Source organism: Sphaerodactylus townsendi, linkage group LG17, assembly GCF_021028975.2.
Source record: "Sphaerodactylus townsendi isolate TG3544 linkage group LG17, MPM_Stown_v2.3, whole genome shotgun sequence".
NCBI classification, from domain to species: domain Eukaryota; kingdom Metazoa; phylum Chordata; class Lepidosauria; order Squamata; family Sphaerodactylidae; genus Sphaerodactylus; species Sphaerodactylus townsendi.
Window position 1 is genome coordinate 6,447,240 of NC_059441.1, and position 16,955 is coordinate 6,464,194.

At 49.4% G+C, this 16,955-nt stretch overlaps 1 protein-coding gene across 1 annotated transcript in view; it reads left to right on the plus strand.

Annotated features, from left to right (window-relative positions):
* The window catches only part of IQGAP1 (IQ motif containing GTPase activating protein 1), a 71,812-nt gene that overhangs the window by 27,412 nt on the left and 27,445 nt on the right, over positions 1 to 16,955 (plus strand). Inside the window, exons 3-15 of the mRNA XM_048481726.1 lie at positions 947 to 1,103; positions 2,043 to 2,120; positions 2,757 to 2,833; positions 5,324 to 5,391; positions 5,646 to 5,759; positions 6,136 to 6,314; positions 6,960 to 7,050; positions 7,383 to 7,546; positions 8,146 to 8,230; positions 8,775 to 8,938; positions 11,590 to 11,750; positions 12,075 to 12,199; positions 14,351 to 14,514. Coding sequence (XP_048337683.1) covers positions 947 to 1,103; positions 2,043 to 2,120; positions 2,757 to 2,833; positions 5,324 to 5,391; positions 5,646 to 5,759; positions 6,136 to 6,314; positions 6,960 to 7,050; positions 7,383 to 7,546; positions 8,146 to 8,230; positions 8,775 to 8,938; positions 11,590 to 11,750; positions 12,075 to 12,199; positions 14,351 to 14,514 — 1,627 coding nt within the window. The remainder of the gene's footprint in view (positions 1 to 946; positions 1,104 to 2,042; positions 2,121 to 2,756; positions 2,834 to 5,323; positions 5,392 to 5,645; positions 5,760 to 6,135; positions 6,315 to 6,959; positions 7,051 to 7,382; positions 7,547 to 8,145; positions 8,231 to 8,774; positions 8,939 to 11,589; positions 11,751 to 12,074; positions 12,200 to 14,350; positions 14,515 to 16,955) is intronic.

Below are 16,955 nucleotides of genomic sequence, written 5' to 3' on the forward strand. Positions count from 1 at the left end.
AGGTGAGGCAGGTGGTCACCGAAGAGGCAGGGCCTTGGAGGCATCTTGGCTCCCTGACTCCATTTGCTTGAGTAGTTTTAGTCACCAGGTGAAGACTGGTCTGTTACCTCTTCATGGCCTACTGATGTGGGAAAGGCAGTTTTGCATTCTTTGTTTTAATGACTGGTTCAGTTTAAAAAAGCATGTTTTACTTTGCTTTGTCGTGGTGGTCGGTGCTCCAGACACGGCCTCACACCCACTTCCTGGCATGGAATGAGCTTGCTGCTCTCCCAGTGTGGGACTGCACAGAAGGCCACAAAGAGGTAAAACAGTGTTGCGCTGACCTGTAACTGTAGTTCCTTGAGTGGTCTTCTCTGCAGGCACACATCCCTCTGTTCCTGATTGCCTTCTGATTGTGAAAGGCTTACCTTGTTTTGGACAGATTCTTCAGTGGCGATAGGAGGGCTGAGGTGAGGGGTAGGAGCACTCTGGAAGGTTCTGGTATTCAAATCTTCACAGAACCTTGCTGTTCAGTTGCTGTGGCTGCTGGCCTGTGCAATCGCAGACCCAATGTGTGCCTACGCAGAAGACCACTCAAGGAACAACAGTTACAGGTCAGTGCAGTGTTGTTCTCCCTTTCACTTTTTGGTGGATTGCCTGCTGGGGTGCTCAGGGCTCCGGCCTTTGCCATTGGCTGCTCTTAAATGTTTGTAAAATGATGTTATGTTTTAGTAACTCTTTGCATATGATTTGAAAGCCACCAGGTTGAGAGTCTACAGTATATAAATCTGTGCAAAGAACTTGCAGCAATATGAACTTCCAGACAGGGCTGATGATGGGGGAAAAACATTTCTCTTTCTACGGTTGCCTGAGGAGAGGTGGGCCAGATGCACAAATGATGGTGAGCTTGACTCACGAGGAGATGCTGAATAGGAGGTTGTCCAATCATCGCCCCCTCTGTTTTCAGGTGGATGGAGGCATGCCTTAGTGAAGAACTGCCACCCACAACCGAGCTGGAAGAGGGACTGAGGAATGGGGTCTATCTGGCCAAGCTTGGAAACTTTTTCTCCCCCAAAGTGGTGTCTCTCAAGAAGATCTATGACCGGGAACAGACCCGATACAAGGTGAGCATTTCTCGCACTAATAGTGAAGATTCTTGTAGTGCAAAAAAACAAAAAGGAGGTGTGGTAGCAGAGCAGGGCAGGTGAGCCAGGTAGACAAGGAGCTTGTTTCCAGCTCTGTTCAGTTTATTTACTGAATGCTTATACCCAGCCTTCTAGAATAACCTATTGGTAGTGTCCTTGTTTAAATGCCATAATATAATTATATTTGATAAAGGCATATATTCTAGTGGATCAGAGAAAACCTTTTCAAAATAGGATGCTGCAGAGCGCTGTTGGACTGTTTTATTGCATAGAGACACCTTGTGTCTGACTTTGGTATAAATCTTCTGATGAAGTGTGTTAGGTCTTGAACCTTAAGCCAATAAATGGACTCTGTGTAGTTGATCAGTAGCGTTTATTGAGAAGCATCAGAGCACCAAAACTTGGCAATGCCAGTTCTGACAAACCTGGCTTTTACCACCCCCTTTATCCCTGACAAGTCCCCCCTCCTGAATTCCCAAGAAATTGTGAAAAACAGTCTCCGGTGCTGAGGTGCCCCCAGGTCAGTGGCAGACAGTTAGAGAAAGCCACCTGCCTTCCTGCCCCCATGAGATAACGGATACAATTCCCTTTCTCATGGGATCAGGGTGTCAGGTGAAAGCCTAGTTATCTACAAAGCATGTGAAGCCATAAAGTAAAGATCAAGGGAAGCATGCCCCAGATGGCAGGGGTAACATATAGGAGGCTAGTTACATGTATCTTTTAGCAACATTTGGTTTGTAGCATTAAGAAGTTACCATGAGGTAGGAATTCATCTCAATCACATAGATACCTTTGGTTTCTGAATGAAGACAATTTCCAGCTGTTACACCCTGGCTGCTGCTGCTGCTGCCGCCTTCCTAGCCCAGCCTGCTGTCTGCCTCTTTGTGTGTTCTTATGTCTCCCTCTTCTCCGTTTCAGGCCACAGGTCTCCATTTCCGCCATACAGATAATGTGATTCAGTGGCTGAATGCAATGGCTGAAATTGGCCTTCCCAAGGTAACTTTTGCTTGTGGGTTTCATGTGCTGGGGGGTGGGGGGTGGAGCTAAGACTAGCTTGTCCCTACGAGAGAGTTGTTTTTCTTCAGAGCATTTGTCACAGCATCTTGAACATTTGATTTGATTTATTTGACTTTCAGGCTGCCCTTCCCCAGTGGGCTCTCAGGGCGGCTTACAATAAAACAATGACCAATAAAAACACAGTGCATCTAGTCTCTAGTGCCACAAATTCCCTCTGGGGGATAAAGCATGTCTAATAGAGACCCATTCCCATCCCTCAGTCTATCTCTCATACATTCAGAAGGGAAAGGAAAGAAGGGAGAACAGCAGGGCAGGTGGTTGGAAAGAGGGAAGGGGGAGGCCAGATGCCTTCAGACCTGTTGCTCTCCTCAACCACAGGCTTGGTGAAATAGCTCTGTCTTACAAGGCCCTGGAGAACTGTCATAGCTCCTGCAGGTCCCAGGGCTGTCCATTCCCTTGCCTGGTGTTTTTCTCCAGCTTCTGGACATAGGCTTTTCTTTTCTTTCTCCTTATGACTCCCTTGGTGTATTGCAGGTGCCTGAATTCCCACTCTTAAAGCAATTAATTTGCCCTGCCAAAGTACAGTGAATAATGAGTGTGCCTTTTCTGATTCAGATCTTTTACCCAGAAACGACAGACATCTATGACAGGAAGAACATGCCACGCTGCATCTACTGCATTCATGCACTCAGGTATGTTTGAAGCTGCCTTGGTCCATTGGGCCTAGACTGGTCTTCTTTGACTGATACCACCTCTCAAGGAACTTGGGGCAGAGACTTGTCTGTCAAGACCCTCCTGAGATTCTTTAAGTGGAGATACCGGGGGCTGAACTTAAGACCTCCCGCAGACATAAGAACATAAGAACGAGCCTGCTGGATCAGACCAGAGTCCATCTAGTCCAGCACTCTGCTACTCGCAGTGGCCCACCAGGTGCCTTTGGGAGGTCACATGCAGGAGGTGAAAGCAATGGCCTTCTGCTGCTGCTGCTGCTCCTGAGCACCTGGTCTGCTAAGGCATTTGCAACCTCAGATCAAGGAGGATCAAGATTGGTAGCCATAGATTGACTTCTCCTCCATAAATCTGTCCAAGCCCCTTTTAAAGCTATCCAGGTTAGTGGCCATCACCACCTCCTGTGGCAGCAGATTCCAAACACCAATCACACGTTGTGTGAAGAAGTGTTTCCTTTTATTAGTCCTAATTCTTCCCCCCAGCATTTTCAATGAATGCCCCCTGGTTCTAGTATTGTGAGAAAGAGAGAAAAATTTCTCTCTGTCAACATTTTCTACCCCATGCATAATTTATAGACTTCAATCATATCCCCCCTCAGGCGTCTCCCTCTCCAAACTAAAAGAGTCCCAAATGCCTTGCAGCCTCTCCTAAGGAAAGGTGCTCCAGTCCCTCAATCATCCTCCCATTGCCCTTCTCTGCACTTTTTCTAACTCCTTTCAATATCCTTTTTTTTTTGGGAGATGTGGCGAGTCAGAACTGAACCACAGTACTCCAAAGTCGCGGTCGCACCACTGACTTTATATAAACAAATGACAATCACTACTTTGCAGTTTATGATCGAATTCCCTTTCCCTAATATTGATCCCCAGCATAGAGTTTGCCTTACTTTCACAGCTGCTGCCATGCATTGAGTTGACATTCCCATGGAACCCCTATCAACTTCAAGACACAGCCTAAATCCTTTCCTGGTCTGCTTGACTGATAGCACCTGACCCCTACTGTAAGCGTCATGTATGTGAAGTTTGGATTTTTTGCCCCTATGTGCATCACTTTACATTTTGCTACGATTGAACTGCATTTTGCCATTTCTTAGCCCACTCACCTAATTTATCCAAGGTCCGGCTTGGAGCTCTTCGCAATCCTTTGTGGTTCTCACCACCCTACATAATTTGGTATCATCTGCAAACTTGGCCACCACGCTACCCACCCCTACTTCCAGGTCATTTATGAATAGGTTGAAGAGCACTGGTCCCAGAACGGATCCTTGGGGGACACCACTCCCGACATCTCTCCATTGTGAGAACTTCCCATTTACACCCACTCTTTGTTTCCTGTTTCTCAACCAGTTTTTAATCCATAGGAGGACTTCCCCTCTTATTCCTTTATTGCTGAGTTTTCTCAACAGTCTCTGATGAGGACAAAGCATGAGTCAGCAAAACAAGCGAGGGCCATTTTCAGCCCCAGAGAAGCTTTGACACACAAGAGTCTCTTTATGGGGCTTGTGTATTTCTCATGATGCAGAACTCACAAGTCACAACTTACTTATTTCTCCAGGCCAACCAGCATCCTGTTAATTTTGCACAGTGATGCACAAGCATCTGCACTACTAGTCTGGGCAAACAGTGGCGCCCGACTCTCCTTTCGCTATCTGTTATCTACTCTTCTGACTTTCTGACAGGTTCAGTTTTGTTTCTGGTTTCTTTTTTGAAAAACAACAACAACAACAGGATTTCTCACCCTTTTCATTTCAAAAAGAAGTCATTCCACCTTCATGACTGGCTGATTTATTACAGCATAAGTTTTTGTTAGCCAGAGTGAACTTTGATAACATGATTGAAATGAAACCCCTGTCAGCAAAGCGAAAATGCATACCCAGATGTATCTGCATGATGCTGATGCTCCACTCAGCACCATTCATGCAGTGACCTTCTGTCTACAGCAGAGGTGTGCCATTGGAACCGACAACTTGCAGAAATCTTTCACTGTCGAACAGACTGCTAGTGACTTGAGAGTTACCATGTCTCCAATACATTATTTAAATAGAATTCATTATTTGGTTTATTTAAGCAGGAGTTAAAATTGAAGTGACCCACTAGTGATGTTAAATTAGAGTATAATTAGGAAGACAACTTTTGTGAGGGCTCACTCTAGTTATCTTGTACACTTTTAACTTTTGAATACAGATGCCATTGATGGCCTCTTGCATTTCATGACCTTTGAACCACATAGTGTATCCCTCTCATGTTGCTGATGGAAGGATAAATTTAAAGCATCTGATGAAGTGGGCTGTAGTCCATGAAGGGCTATCTGTTTGGCCCTAGCTCAAGGAAATTGGACTGCAGCCACTGCAGAAGATGGGGAAAGATGACAATTTTCAACTTGGATGAGTTACATAAGGAGATGGTTTTTGCCTTGTTTGGAAGACTCTGATTGGTTCCCCTGTCCTTTCTCAGTCTGTACCTGTTCAAGTTGGGACTGGCCCCACAGATTCAAGACCTATATGGCAAAGTGGACTTCACAGGTGAGGGCAAACATGTTCCTTCTGTTCTCTTTGTCTCCTTCGGAGGTGGGAGACCCAGGGGAGAAGGCTGGGTAGGTCAGCTGCTGTCTTGGCTGCCTGCCAAAGAACAAGTGCTTTTATGGGACGGGGCGTCAGGAGTAGGGATCACCACTGGGCATCTTAAGAACAGAAACTATTCCAGCCCTGTGCCTTATCCTCCTGCTTGGGCGCCTGTGTCACGTAATGGGTTTCTGGATCTTCTCATTGTGTTTCAGAGGAGGAGATCAGTAATATGAGGAGTGAGCTGGACAAGTATGGGATCCAGATGCCCGCCTTCGGCAAAATCGGGGGGATCCTGGCCAACGAACTCTCTGTGGATGAAGCAGCGTGTAAGAGGAAACGAAGTTCATTCTTTCTGCTGGGTTGATTGGGTGGAGCTGCCAAGTCAGAAGCAGACAGCCTGTTCCTAGTGAAATGTCAAGAATGGTGTTCCTGTGTGCAGAAATGGTGCCCACCCCCCTGTCACGTGGCCCTTCCTAAGCCAGCTGCCCCTGACAATCTTGCACAGCAGGGCTTTCACTAAGGCTCCCCGTCCCCCCAGTTGTGGGAGTGCTGAAGTCACCCTCTCTCAGGGCCCACGCGAGTGAAATCTGTGCCTGGTTGGCTGGGGCTTGCCGTGACCGGGTGTGAGATCCGGCAGTTGGCCCCTTTCTCAGGGCTCCCTGGTGTGTGGCTGATGGAAGCCGTGGCCTCCTTCTCTTCCAGTGCACGCAGCAGTGATTGCCATCAATGATGCTGTCGACCGCCAGATCCCCGCTGAAACCTTTGCAGCCATGAAGAACCCCAATGCCATGCTGGTGAACCTGGAAGAGCTCCTGGCCCCGGTGTATCAGGGCACCCTGTACCAGGCCAAGCAGGCCAAGACAGACAGCGCTCGGAACCGGGTACAAGCTCTGCATCTCTGCCTGTCTGAGTCAGGACTATGGTGGTTGGAGCCCTCAATCCCATCTTTGGTGATCTTCCTGCTGAATTGGGAGGGAGGACCCGGAGGGCACGCTCTGTGTTGGTTGCCGTGCCAGTTCAGCAGCCGTGGAGTGCAGCTGCTGTCTGTGCTGCTTTTATGTCTGACCCGCAGCTCTGCCTTACCGACCCGGCTGTATCTGTAGTGTCAGCGTGATGAGTTAAAGGTTTAAATTGCATAAACATACTGAGAGGTGATAAGTGTGGGGGACGACCCATTCCTCCGTTTTATAGACTGTATCACGTTGACGCCCAGTTTTTAATTCTCTGAGTAGTGGATCCTTTGCAGGGTTGAGGTGCTCCCTTCCTGGTGCACAAGTGGGGGGGGGGGCACGTTTCTCTGAGGTCGTGCAGATCAGCTCGGACTGCTGATCCCCACAGGGGTGTCTCTTTCATTGGGATGATTCTGTTGCTGGGTCTCTGGGTGGCACCTTGCTCACGTAGATGAGGCAGAAGTAGCCATGGGGGTCACTGGCTGTTTATCATACAGCTTGAGCTCTCGACACCCTTAGGGGTAAAAGGCTTTGCCTCTATGGGGTGTGCTTTTAAGCAATCTGTTTTCCCTCCAGATTGCCTCTGAGGATGTGGAAAGAGAACGGGATGTGTACGAAGAGCTGCTGACTCAAGCAGAGATCCAGGGCAACGTCAACAAAGTCAACAGTGAGTGTGCTGCCTCCTCTCCCGGCTGCCTTTTTATCCAGCAAGTGGGATATTTTCTCCCTCACTTTTCCATTTATTTCCCCATCTTGAACTCTGTTCACTTCTTCCGCGTTAGACTGAATCAGAGAGAGGTTTGGCTAGTAATGAGCCATAGGAGGCTGCATGAAAACTGCACCCTTAAGGGCCCATGACTGCTGGCACCTTCTGATGCGCTCCATGAATCCATCCCTTCCTTTGAAACTCTCCGTCTCAGTCATGGGGAGGCAAGAAGGGACTGGGCGCCTGTAGGACAAAGGTGACCTTGTTCTTCCCTTCTCTCTCTCTCTCTGTAGCATCCTCAGCCTTATCCAAGATTTATTTGGCTCTGGAGCAGGAAGATGCAGCAGCTTTGTACAAGGCGCTCTCTGCAGCAGCTCTTGGGCTCCGGGGGCTGCGGCCTGAAAACGGCGACTGGTACTTGAAGCAGCTGCTGAGTGACAAGCAGCAGAAGCAGGAGGTATGAGAGAGCCTGTGCAGGCCCCGCTGTGCACGAGCGACTCTCGCTCCTTTGCTCTCCAGGGCAGCCGGAGTGTCTGGGGGTCAGTGTGGCCTGCGCTACAGAGTGCCTGACAGGGAATTAAGAAGCAGGTGTGGTCCACATCTGTGCTCTCAGCTTCACTGGTGAGCATAGCAGTCAGTGCAATTGTCCCTCGGCCCCTGCCTCCAGGTGCTGAAGTTGGACTTTCTGCCCAGATCTGTGGCCTTTTGGTTCAGCATGTTCAGCAAACACGGTGCAGCCAGACTGAGCCTGTGCTGTGTTTGTCAGCAGCATGTAGAGCGTAATGACCAAGAAGAGCTGCTGGTTCTGGCCATGATGAGAGGACCGGTGTGGTGTGGTGGTCAGAGTGTCAGGCCAGGGTCTGGCAGACCCAGGTTCGAATTCCCCCTCTGCCACGGAGGCTTGAGGGGCGACCTTCAGCCAGTCATCTACACCTGCCTCACACGCGTGGAGAAGGGCAGAGTGAAGGGGGCTGTTTTTGGTGCTCGCTGGGGAGAAGGGCAGGGTGCAAACAAAGGAGGTTGGCCAAAGATGTCTGTCTTTCTCTCTGGCTGCAGGTTGGGGGAGGTGGTCCTCTGCAGAAGGAGGAGTTGCAGGCCGGTGTGGACGTGGCGAATCACGTGGCCCAGCAGTACCAGCACAGTAAGTCTTCCCCCGGGCCCGAGAGCGGGAGTCTCTGGGTGCTCTTCATGCCCAGTGCGCTGGCGTCACGTCTGCCCCTCAGGCCTAGCTCCACTCCTCGTCCTGGCTGAGGGCCTGAGAAAGACCCCTCTGGGCGGAGTGGCTGCCTGCTGGGCTTGCCTTCCTCAGAATGATGAACGGACAGCCTTTGTTCTGTCGGCACCCACTTCAAAGCAGAGGAAACAAAGAGCCCCGGTCTCTGCTCCTGCTGCCTCACCAGCCGCAACCTGATCTGCAGGGGAGCCGCCTCTCTCCTGGAGTCAGTGGCCTGGAAGGGCTGGAAGATGGGTCTGAGGAGACTCAGTTCAAATCCTCACTCAGCTGTGAAACTCACTGACAATCAACATCTACACTCAACCTGCCATACAGGGTTGTTGTGAAGACTCATTGGGGAAGGGAGATGCCACCTTAAGGGTAGGATAAAAATGTGATAGAAGGAAGAAAATCCTTCGGCAGCCTGGGGACAAACAGTCTTTTACCACTAGGCCTTTTTCTGTGTCCCCAGGGTTAGCAGCGGTTGGGCGAATCAACGTGGCAATCCGCAGCGGCATTGCTGAGAAGACTGCCGTGGAGCTGATGAATCCGGAGGCGCAGCTGCCCCCTGTCTACCCTTTTGCCGCTGAGCTGTACCAGAAAGAGCTGGCCACCCTGCAGCAGCAGAGCCCCACTGTGAGTTCCGGGAGCCTCCAGGCACACCCAGAGTGTGCTGTCTGGACAGCAGGTGTGAGAAAGACATGGTGGCATGGGCTGGGATTGGCTGTGGCTTTGGAGCCAGGGGAGCGAGGGAGCTAGGGAGGGAGGCCCTTCTCGTGTGCGCGCACAACCCCCACTTCCTCTGTCAGCTTTTCCATGCTTCTGCCCCTCTGCGACAACTGGGGCTTGGCAAAGGCAGAGTAAGCGGCACTGGTTTGAGGTGTGTTTTGGGATCTCTGGGAAATGCGCTGATGTCTAAGGCAAGCAGTGCTTTCGGTGTTTGGGCCTGTCTCTCCCCGGTCAGACTAGTCCAGCTCTGGGAGGCTCACAGATGGGGCCTGCAGGACACAGCCTGCCTCCGTGCTTCATGGTATTCAGAGAACCAACTGTAGCCTCGGTCATAGAAGAGAACAGACTGTACTATCCGTATATGTAGAAGGGCAGCGTGTCTGATGGGAGATTTTATGTGCCGTTAAAGGATGGCAAATAAATGAAATAGCTGTCATTTCTCTCTCTCTCTCTCTCTCTCTCTGTGTGTGGAGGTCACACACCATTTAGATGTCCTGCCTTGGTATCAAAATTTTCTTAGGCCAGTTCTAGGGAATGGCAGAGATGTGACCGATTGTTCCTTTGTAGTGAAGCAGCTCAGGAGTCGAAGGTCTTTCCTTTTCCTTCTTCTGTGAAAATATTTTAGAAGTTGTCTTTCCAGTGAAGGTAACGTGCTTTTGTGAGCCAGAGCTCGCTTTGTCAGATACAGGTGGTGGTGGGTGGGCGTCAGAATTCAGAGATCCAGTGCAAAGCAGAGAGGTGGGAAATACAAAACAATCTGTAAATAGAGAATTCTGTATCCATGTTTATAGTGCTGCCACCCTTTTGCGAACAGTAGAATTTTCTGGAAAACTGAGATGTTGTCCCACTGGTTTCTGAGCACTGTGTTTTTTAATGACAGATTTATGTCCATTTATTCTTTTGTGTAGGGACTGGTCTAATTGTTGAAGGGCGTTGTTGACACTCGATGGAATTCATAATGTTGGGAAATGAGCAAAGGAATGAACGAGAGATGGCGTGGCTGGTGCTGTTAAATCTGGTGCTGGTGGTGCTGACATCTTGATTTTTTTCAGGCCCTGGCCCAAGAGTCTGTGTCCATTTTCACTAGAACATTATTATAAGTCAGGAGTTATTGCCTATGAGAGGAGTATGAGTTGTGGTTAATTAATGATGCATTGAATTGGTTTGAGATGTGAGCTGTATGTGACCACCAGTAGTGTTTGCTGGTTGTTTTGTGTAGGTCTGTCTTGCAGCATGTTATCCCTGTGTGTACCATTCTGACTTTGCAAATCTTAGGTGGGCATTGTAATTCCGGATATGTTGGTTGTAGATCCCTCAGATGAGAACCTCGGTCAGAGGGATTGGGACATACGTGGCTGCAGAGCTCAGCTGGACTACAGGCAGTGGATTGTTCGGCGTGTTTAGACTAGTAACTGGAAGCTTGTAGTGCCCAATAGGTTTTGTGTATAAGGTGGAGGTTATACATCCATCATGAATTCTACAGCGGTATCTAGAAAATGTACTACTTTGTTATATTGATTCATGGTCAGGTTAATGTTGGGGTGAAATGTTGCTGAAGTCCTGGTGAAATTTTTCAAGGGCACCTTTCCTCTGTATCCAGATAACAGAAATGTCATCAAGAAATCACAAGGAGCAGAGCGGTATTAATGGGTAGGAGCAGAAACACTGCCTTTCCGTTAAGATCAGGTGTAAATCTGAAGACAGCTGTAGTATTGTCAGAGGCAGTGTTCCTAAAGTCTGTCTTTGTGGAGGATGTTAGTACCTAGAGACTGAGCGCGCATAGTGTTTTCTGGAAGGTGGTCAGAGGATTGTATTTTCCTCAGAAAGTCCATGGTGTTGTGCACATGACTGGGGGCATTGATGGCGTGGGGCCTTGAGGACGGAGAGTCCATATCTGTCCAGACTCCCCATAGTTGTATTTCATTTTTATTATTTTTGTCCACCTTTCTCATTGAGGCTTAAGGACGGTTATACAGGGCAAGTCAATTCATTTAATAGGATAACATCTAATAAGCACAGTCGTAGGATTGGGATTTCAGAAATCCCATTAGTCAAGATCTGCCTCTCCGAGTCGTCCCCTTCAGAGGCGAGGCAGGCAGCAGCAACTGGAGACTGGGCTGTTTGTTGTTGTTGTGAACCTCGTTCCCCTTGAGGCGTGACTGGCGTCTGTCTTCTTCTCTTTCTTTAATACCACAAGTGGCTGGTGAATAGAACTGCCATGTCTTTTTCCTCAAATTTTTAATTAGGAAGTTTATCTTATCAGCTTTTTAAATGGTTTGTACCTGTTTTATGGGTAGTTTTTATTTTATGCTGCAAATATCCAACAGCTTGCAATCAATGGCTTGTTTTTAACATTGTGGGGTGGTTTCAATTACAAGCTGCCTTCTTGAGTTCCTTTTGGTGCTCCTGAGTGGGGTCTGAGCCAGCAGCCGGTCCCCTGGACACCCTTTCTTCTTGATCTGCTTCCGCAACGTGTCTGGCCTTTTCCTCCCATTCCTGGTTCCACAACACTCACCCTGTGGGGCAGGGGTGGTCCTGATCGCCTTCTCCTTGCGCAGGGCAATCTCACTCACCCGGAGCTGACTGTTGCTGTGGAGATGTTGTCTTCGGTGGCCCTAATCAACCGAGCACTGGACTCAGGAGATGTGAGCCTGGTATGGAAGCAGCTGAGCAGCCCTGTGACAGGCCTGACCAATGTGGAGGATGAAAATTCACAGAGGTCAGTTCCTTGTTAGGGCTTTAATACTTTCAGGAACAGCAGGGGCCAGTTTGAATAGGGAAGAGGGCTGGGGAAGGGAACGCGGGTCAGGCTTGCCAGGTGTGGGTGCGGGGAGGGGGGGTGGGTGGGTGGGGTTCCCCTGGGCCCTCAGTCCCAAGCGCTCTGCAGGAGGCCACTGGAGAGACGCTCAAGCCCAGCTGGGCTTCCAAACCATTTCTGCTCTCAGGAATGCTGCTGTTTGATCCTGACAAGGGGGGCGGGATGTTTGCCTTGTGCTGTTTCTGGGAGCTCTGTGACCTACTTCCTGGTCTTTTGGATGTGCAGGTACATTGATGACCTCCTGAAGCTGAAAGCTCAGGTGCAGGACGACGGGACCCAGTTCGTCACGTGGAATGACATCCAGTCATGTATTGATCGTGTGAACATTGTGGTGCATGAAGAGCATGAGAGTAAGTGGCCGTCATAGTTGGCAAAGGAGGGTGGAGAGCTGGGACTCTCTTTCCCAGCATGGTGTTGTGGTTAAGAGCAGGTCTGGAGAACCGGGTTTGATTCCCCACTCTTCCACATGAATGGCAGACTCTTAACTGGTGAACCGGGGTTACTTCCCCATTCCCGCATTCCTGCTGGGTGACCTGGGGCTAGTCACAGTTTGTTCAGAACTCTCTCAACACTGCCTACCCTCACAGGGTGTCCGTTGACGGGAAGGGAAAAGGAGTTTGTGAGCCTCTTTGAGACTCCTTATAAGAGAGAAAGGGCGGGAGAATAAACTCACACTCTCCTGTTCTTCTTCTTGGAGCCCAGTGATGGGATGATCTTAAGTTTAAATGCATCCCATGTGGATTGGGGATAAATTCGGATCTTGGAAGGCTTGTAGGAAGTCACCCTGCATCCCAGAGGCTACCTTCATCTCAGGATCATTTATAGAATGAACACCCAGATCGTAAAGCACTAAGAGAACTGTGATAGTTGCCTGAATGCTGAGGCCAGATTATCTTGCCAGCCCATGGCAGTTCTAGCCAGCACAACAAAAATAGGAACGATGCTATACCAAAACTACACAAACTGCTGATCGTGCAAATTTAATACAAAGAATGCACAAACTATAGCATATAAACATAAACTAGACTACAAAGAAAGCCAAAATGTCACCATGAATTCAACACACCGAGAGTGTGCAATCGGGGATAATCCAAAAGTCCAAAAATGGGACCAGCTCACCGGTATTGCTCATTTTGTGGCTGGCTTTTTCCCCACTTCATCAGCAGTTTAGCTGATCTTGCCCGTCAGTCTGGGAGTCACTGTCTCACCAGCTGTCCTCAAAGCAATGATCTAAAACCACAACTGTACAGATTCAACTATTAAATATTATAATAAATAACACACACATCTCTCTCTTATCTATTTATAGTTATAGTTTTATATATATAGTTATATAGTTATATATTGTTTATATACATATAGTTATTATAAATACAGCTTTGCATAAATGTCGCATAAAATACAAAGAATTTTTGCTCAAATGCCATATATAGTGTTCAGTATGCAGACTCTAGGATAAGGCGTCCTTCATTGGGCTAAGTCATTCTGTGCTAAAGGCTTCCATGCTAATGTCTTGGCCGGTCCTCCGTCCTGTCGGAGGCGGCATGATAAATGATGTAAACCTAATGGATTGCAGCTGTCTGCTCCACAAGAATTTTCTAATTTGATGCATATTCTGTAAAGATTCTTTAACCGCTTGCCGTTCAAGAGACAATGCCAGGTTTAAAGGGACAGTACAGAATAACAGAGCAACCATGAACCATGAAAGACTAGTAAGACAAGAATAACCATTCTTGAGAGCTCCTGGATTTTATTTATTGCCCCAACTCTGGGCTGGCCAGTCTCCGGGTGGTTCCCAGGTGCCCTGCAGAGCGACAGGGGTGTTTGTGTGGCGCTGAAGGCAGTGGGTTGGCCGTGCTCTTTGTTCTTCCCACAGTGAATTGTAGGCATTGGGGAAGCAACTGGGCACTCAGCAGTGAGAAAGTGGGAGGTCCTGCTGGATCCTGCCTTTGTGGTTCTTTGGTTCAGTTCAGGAACTTTTATGTCTCACTAACTTCAGAGGTTACTGGTGAGAATTTCTTTCCTCCAGCATTTTCCAGAAGTGCTCATTTTTTTGTACATTCCACAGGGTAGCACCTGTTATAGTCGTAGGAGCAAAAACAAATGGGAACTAAATTCTCTACAAAGGAAGGTTGCCTTACGAGGGGTTATCCCCCCCCCCCCCCCCGCCACCATTTGCTCCATGGGCAAGATTAATTTTTCAGAGCTTTCCAGCTGTCTCTGGGGCATATGCAGACTCTGTGCCAGCCCTGCGACAGGAAAAGCTTCCAAGCGATCTCCTTTTTCTGACTGAATGTCATGCCCATGTGGCCGGCCGCCTCATGTCTTATCGCTGCCACCATGCTAGCCAAAAAGGAGATGCTGTGGCAGGTGCGGTGGCCTTCTTCAGTGGGACCAGCCACAGCCCAGGAGCCTTCAGCGACTGCAGTCCTGCCTTTTGGAGAGCTGGAACTCCTCTTTGTTTGCTAACTATTTGTGGTTCTTTGTCTTGTTGGTTCCAGGGATTTTAGCAATTGGACTTATCAATGAGGCTTTGGATGAAGGAGATGCTAAAAAAACTCTTCAAGCGCTGCAGTTCTCTGCAGCAAAACTGGAGGGGGTGACCCCCACAGTTGCACAACATTACCAAGATGTGCTGCTTCGCACCAAGAGGGAGAAGGCACAGGTGAGTTGGATGGCTGCAGCTATCCTGATTGGCCTGGGAGAGGCTGCAGTGCCTGGAAACCGAGTCTGGCAGGGTGAACGGCCTGTCTGATTTGAGAAACCAGTGGCAGGAAGAGCAGGAGGGCCTGCGAGGAAGCCTGGGGTGTCTTCATGATGTGCACTTTGTCTAGGAGGCCTTAGCTATTTTCACCTTGACCTTCCATCAGTAGGTATAAAGGGGGGAGGTATCGTGCTCAGTTTCCTCTTTGCCACCAAGGGGGACAGGTTGTATGACTTTCTTGCTTTATGAAAAACACAATTGTTTGAACATGAACAACTCATGCTGTCCTCTGATTTTGAACCTCCAGAGGGTTTTTTAACTCCCAGTTTGCTGCTGTCAGTCTTGGCCCAAAAAGCACTCTTCAATGGATGAATGAAACTGGGTGCCAGGATGGGGTGGGGGGAGAGTTTGGCTCAGATAGGTGATGGTTCTCTCTGTGCGTCTGCTAAGCATGGATGCTGCCTTACTTCATGAGAGGGTCTCCCATCAGACGGCACCCTGAGGGGAAAACTGCTGGTGGGGTCTGATCGACCCACCTGAACACTTGTTGCCACACCCTTGACCAGAGCTGAGAGACTGTTCCTAGCAGTTCTGAGCTTGGAGTTGACCCTTCATCGGCATCTACAGTCCCTAAAAGGCACTTCCCGTGGAGTGAGTGAAACTGCCTGTCAGAAGAGTCAAGTACAGGTCTTCACTTAGAGGAGGAGGAGGAGTTTGGATCTGCAGGAGACTCAAAGGGGCTGACAATCTCCTTGCCCTTCCCCCCTCACAACAAACACCCTGTGAGGCGGGTGGGCCTGAGAGAGCTCCAAGAAGCTGTGACTAGCCCAAGGTCACCCGGCTGGCGTGTGTGGGAGTGCACAGGCTCATCTGAATTCCCCAGATAAGCCTCCACAGCTCAGGCGGCAGAGCTGGGAATCAAACCCGGTTCCTCCAGAGTAGATACACGAGCTCTTAACCTCCTACGCCACTGCTGCTCCAAGCAGTGAGAGAAGCAGTCTGCAGACAAGTCAGAACTGAGTCATCAGTTCCAAAGGCAGACTGTTTATTTTATTGGTTTTATTAAATTTATACTCCTCCCAGTCCCAGCCGGTATTGGGCTCAGGGCCTGCTGCCTTTCATTCCAGGATGCCTGTTGAAGGCCATGCAGGCTCCCAAGACCCTTCATCTCTGAGATTGGTTGGATCTGACGTTTAGTATCTTCATTATTAAAGGGGGAAATTGATGAGAAGGATGCTCCTGCAGTGCTGCTCGTGGCTTCTCCTCCCTAGTGAACAGATCCAGGTGACACACGTTTACAGCTGTCCTTGGCACCGAGAGTCTGTGGCTCACCTCAGCCCTGTTTATGAGGAACCGGAATGTCTGTTCCGAGACAAGCCTACCCAGCTTGTCTGTCCACACGGCTTTGTGGATCCCATTCCCAGGGACCTCAGCCCATGTTATGAACCTTGGGACTCTCGCCATGCTGAATACCACTCTCGTTATTATTTCCCCTACCTGGTTCTGACTCAGTTAGATCCAGAAAATCGAACTTGACAGTAGCCTCTTCTTGCCGTGGTCTCAGCTTCCAGCCTCATCTTCACAGCCTGCAGAGATGGGCAGATGGAATCCTCAGTCTGCAGAGTCCACGGTCCAGGAACCAGACTCCAAGAGGCCATTGAGACCATCACCTGAGGAGGTGGTGATGGAGCCTCCTGCCTGTCATGACTCTGTCCTTTAGGATGTGATCTTCTAGCAGGATGTGAGGTGGCAAGCCCCTTTTGTGGCCCAGCACCCCCTTCCTCCTGGAGGGCTTTGTGCTTGGGGCTGGATACATCATTGCTGGCACTTATCCTCTCAGCCAACCACAGAGGGGCTGCTGTGACGAGGACGCAGTGGAAACCAGGAGCTAAATTCTAGGGTGGAGGGCAGTTCTTTGAATGGCCAGCCCCACCACTGCTTGATTTCCCCAGTATTAACATCATGGTTGTTATCTGACCATCAGCTGGTTTAATTATGGGTACTGGGTGCCTGGACCACCCTTAGGAGGCGGCGGAGGAGGAGGAGGTCCTCTTCCTGTAAGGAGACTCAAAAGCGCTTACAAACTCCGTTCCATTCCCTCCTCACAACAAACACCCTGTGAGGTGGGTGGGGCTGAGAGAGCTCCGAGAAGCTGTGACTAGCCCAAGGTCACCCAGCTGGCATGTGTGGGAGTGCACAGGCTAATCTGAATTCCCCAGATAAGCCTCCACAGCTCAGGCGGCAGAGCGGGGAATCAAACCCGGTTCCTCCAGATTAGATACACGAGCTCTTAACCACTGCTGCTCTTTTGCTTTGCGAGAGAGGAAACCACACAAGAGGGCTGGTTGGTTGGCTAGCTGCCTGTCACTCAACCTTTTCATCCGTGCTATGCTCCCCTGATG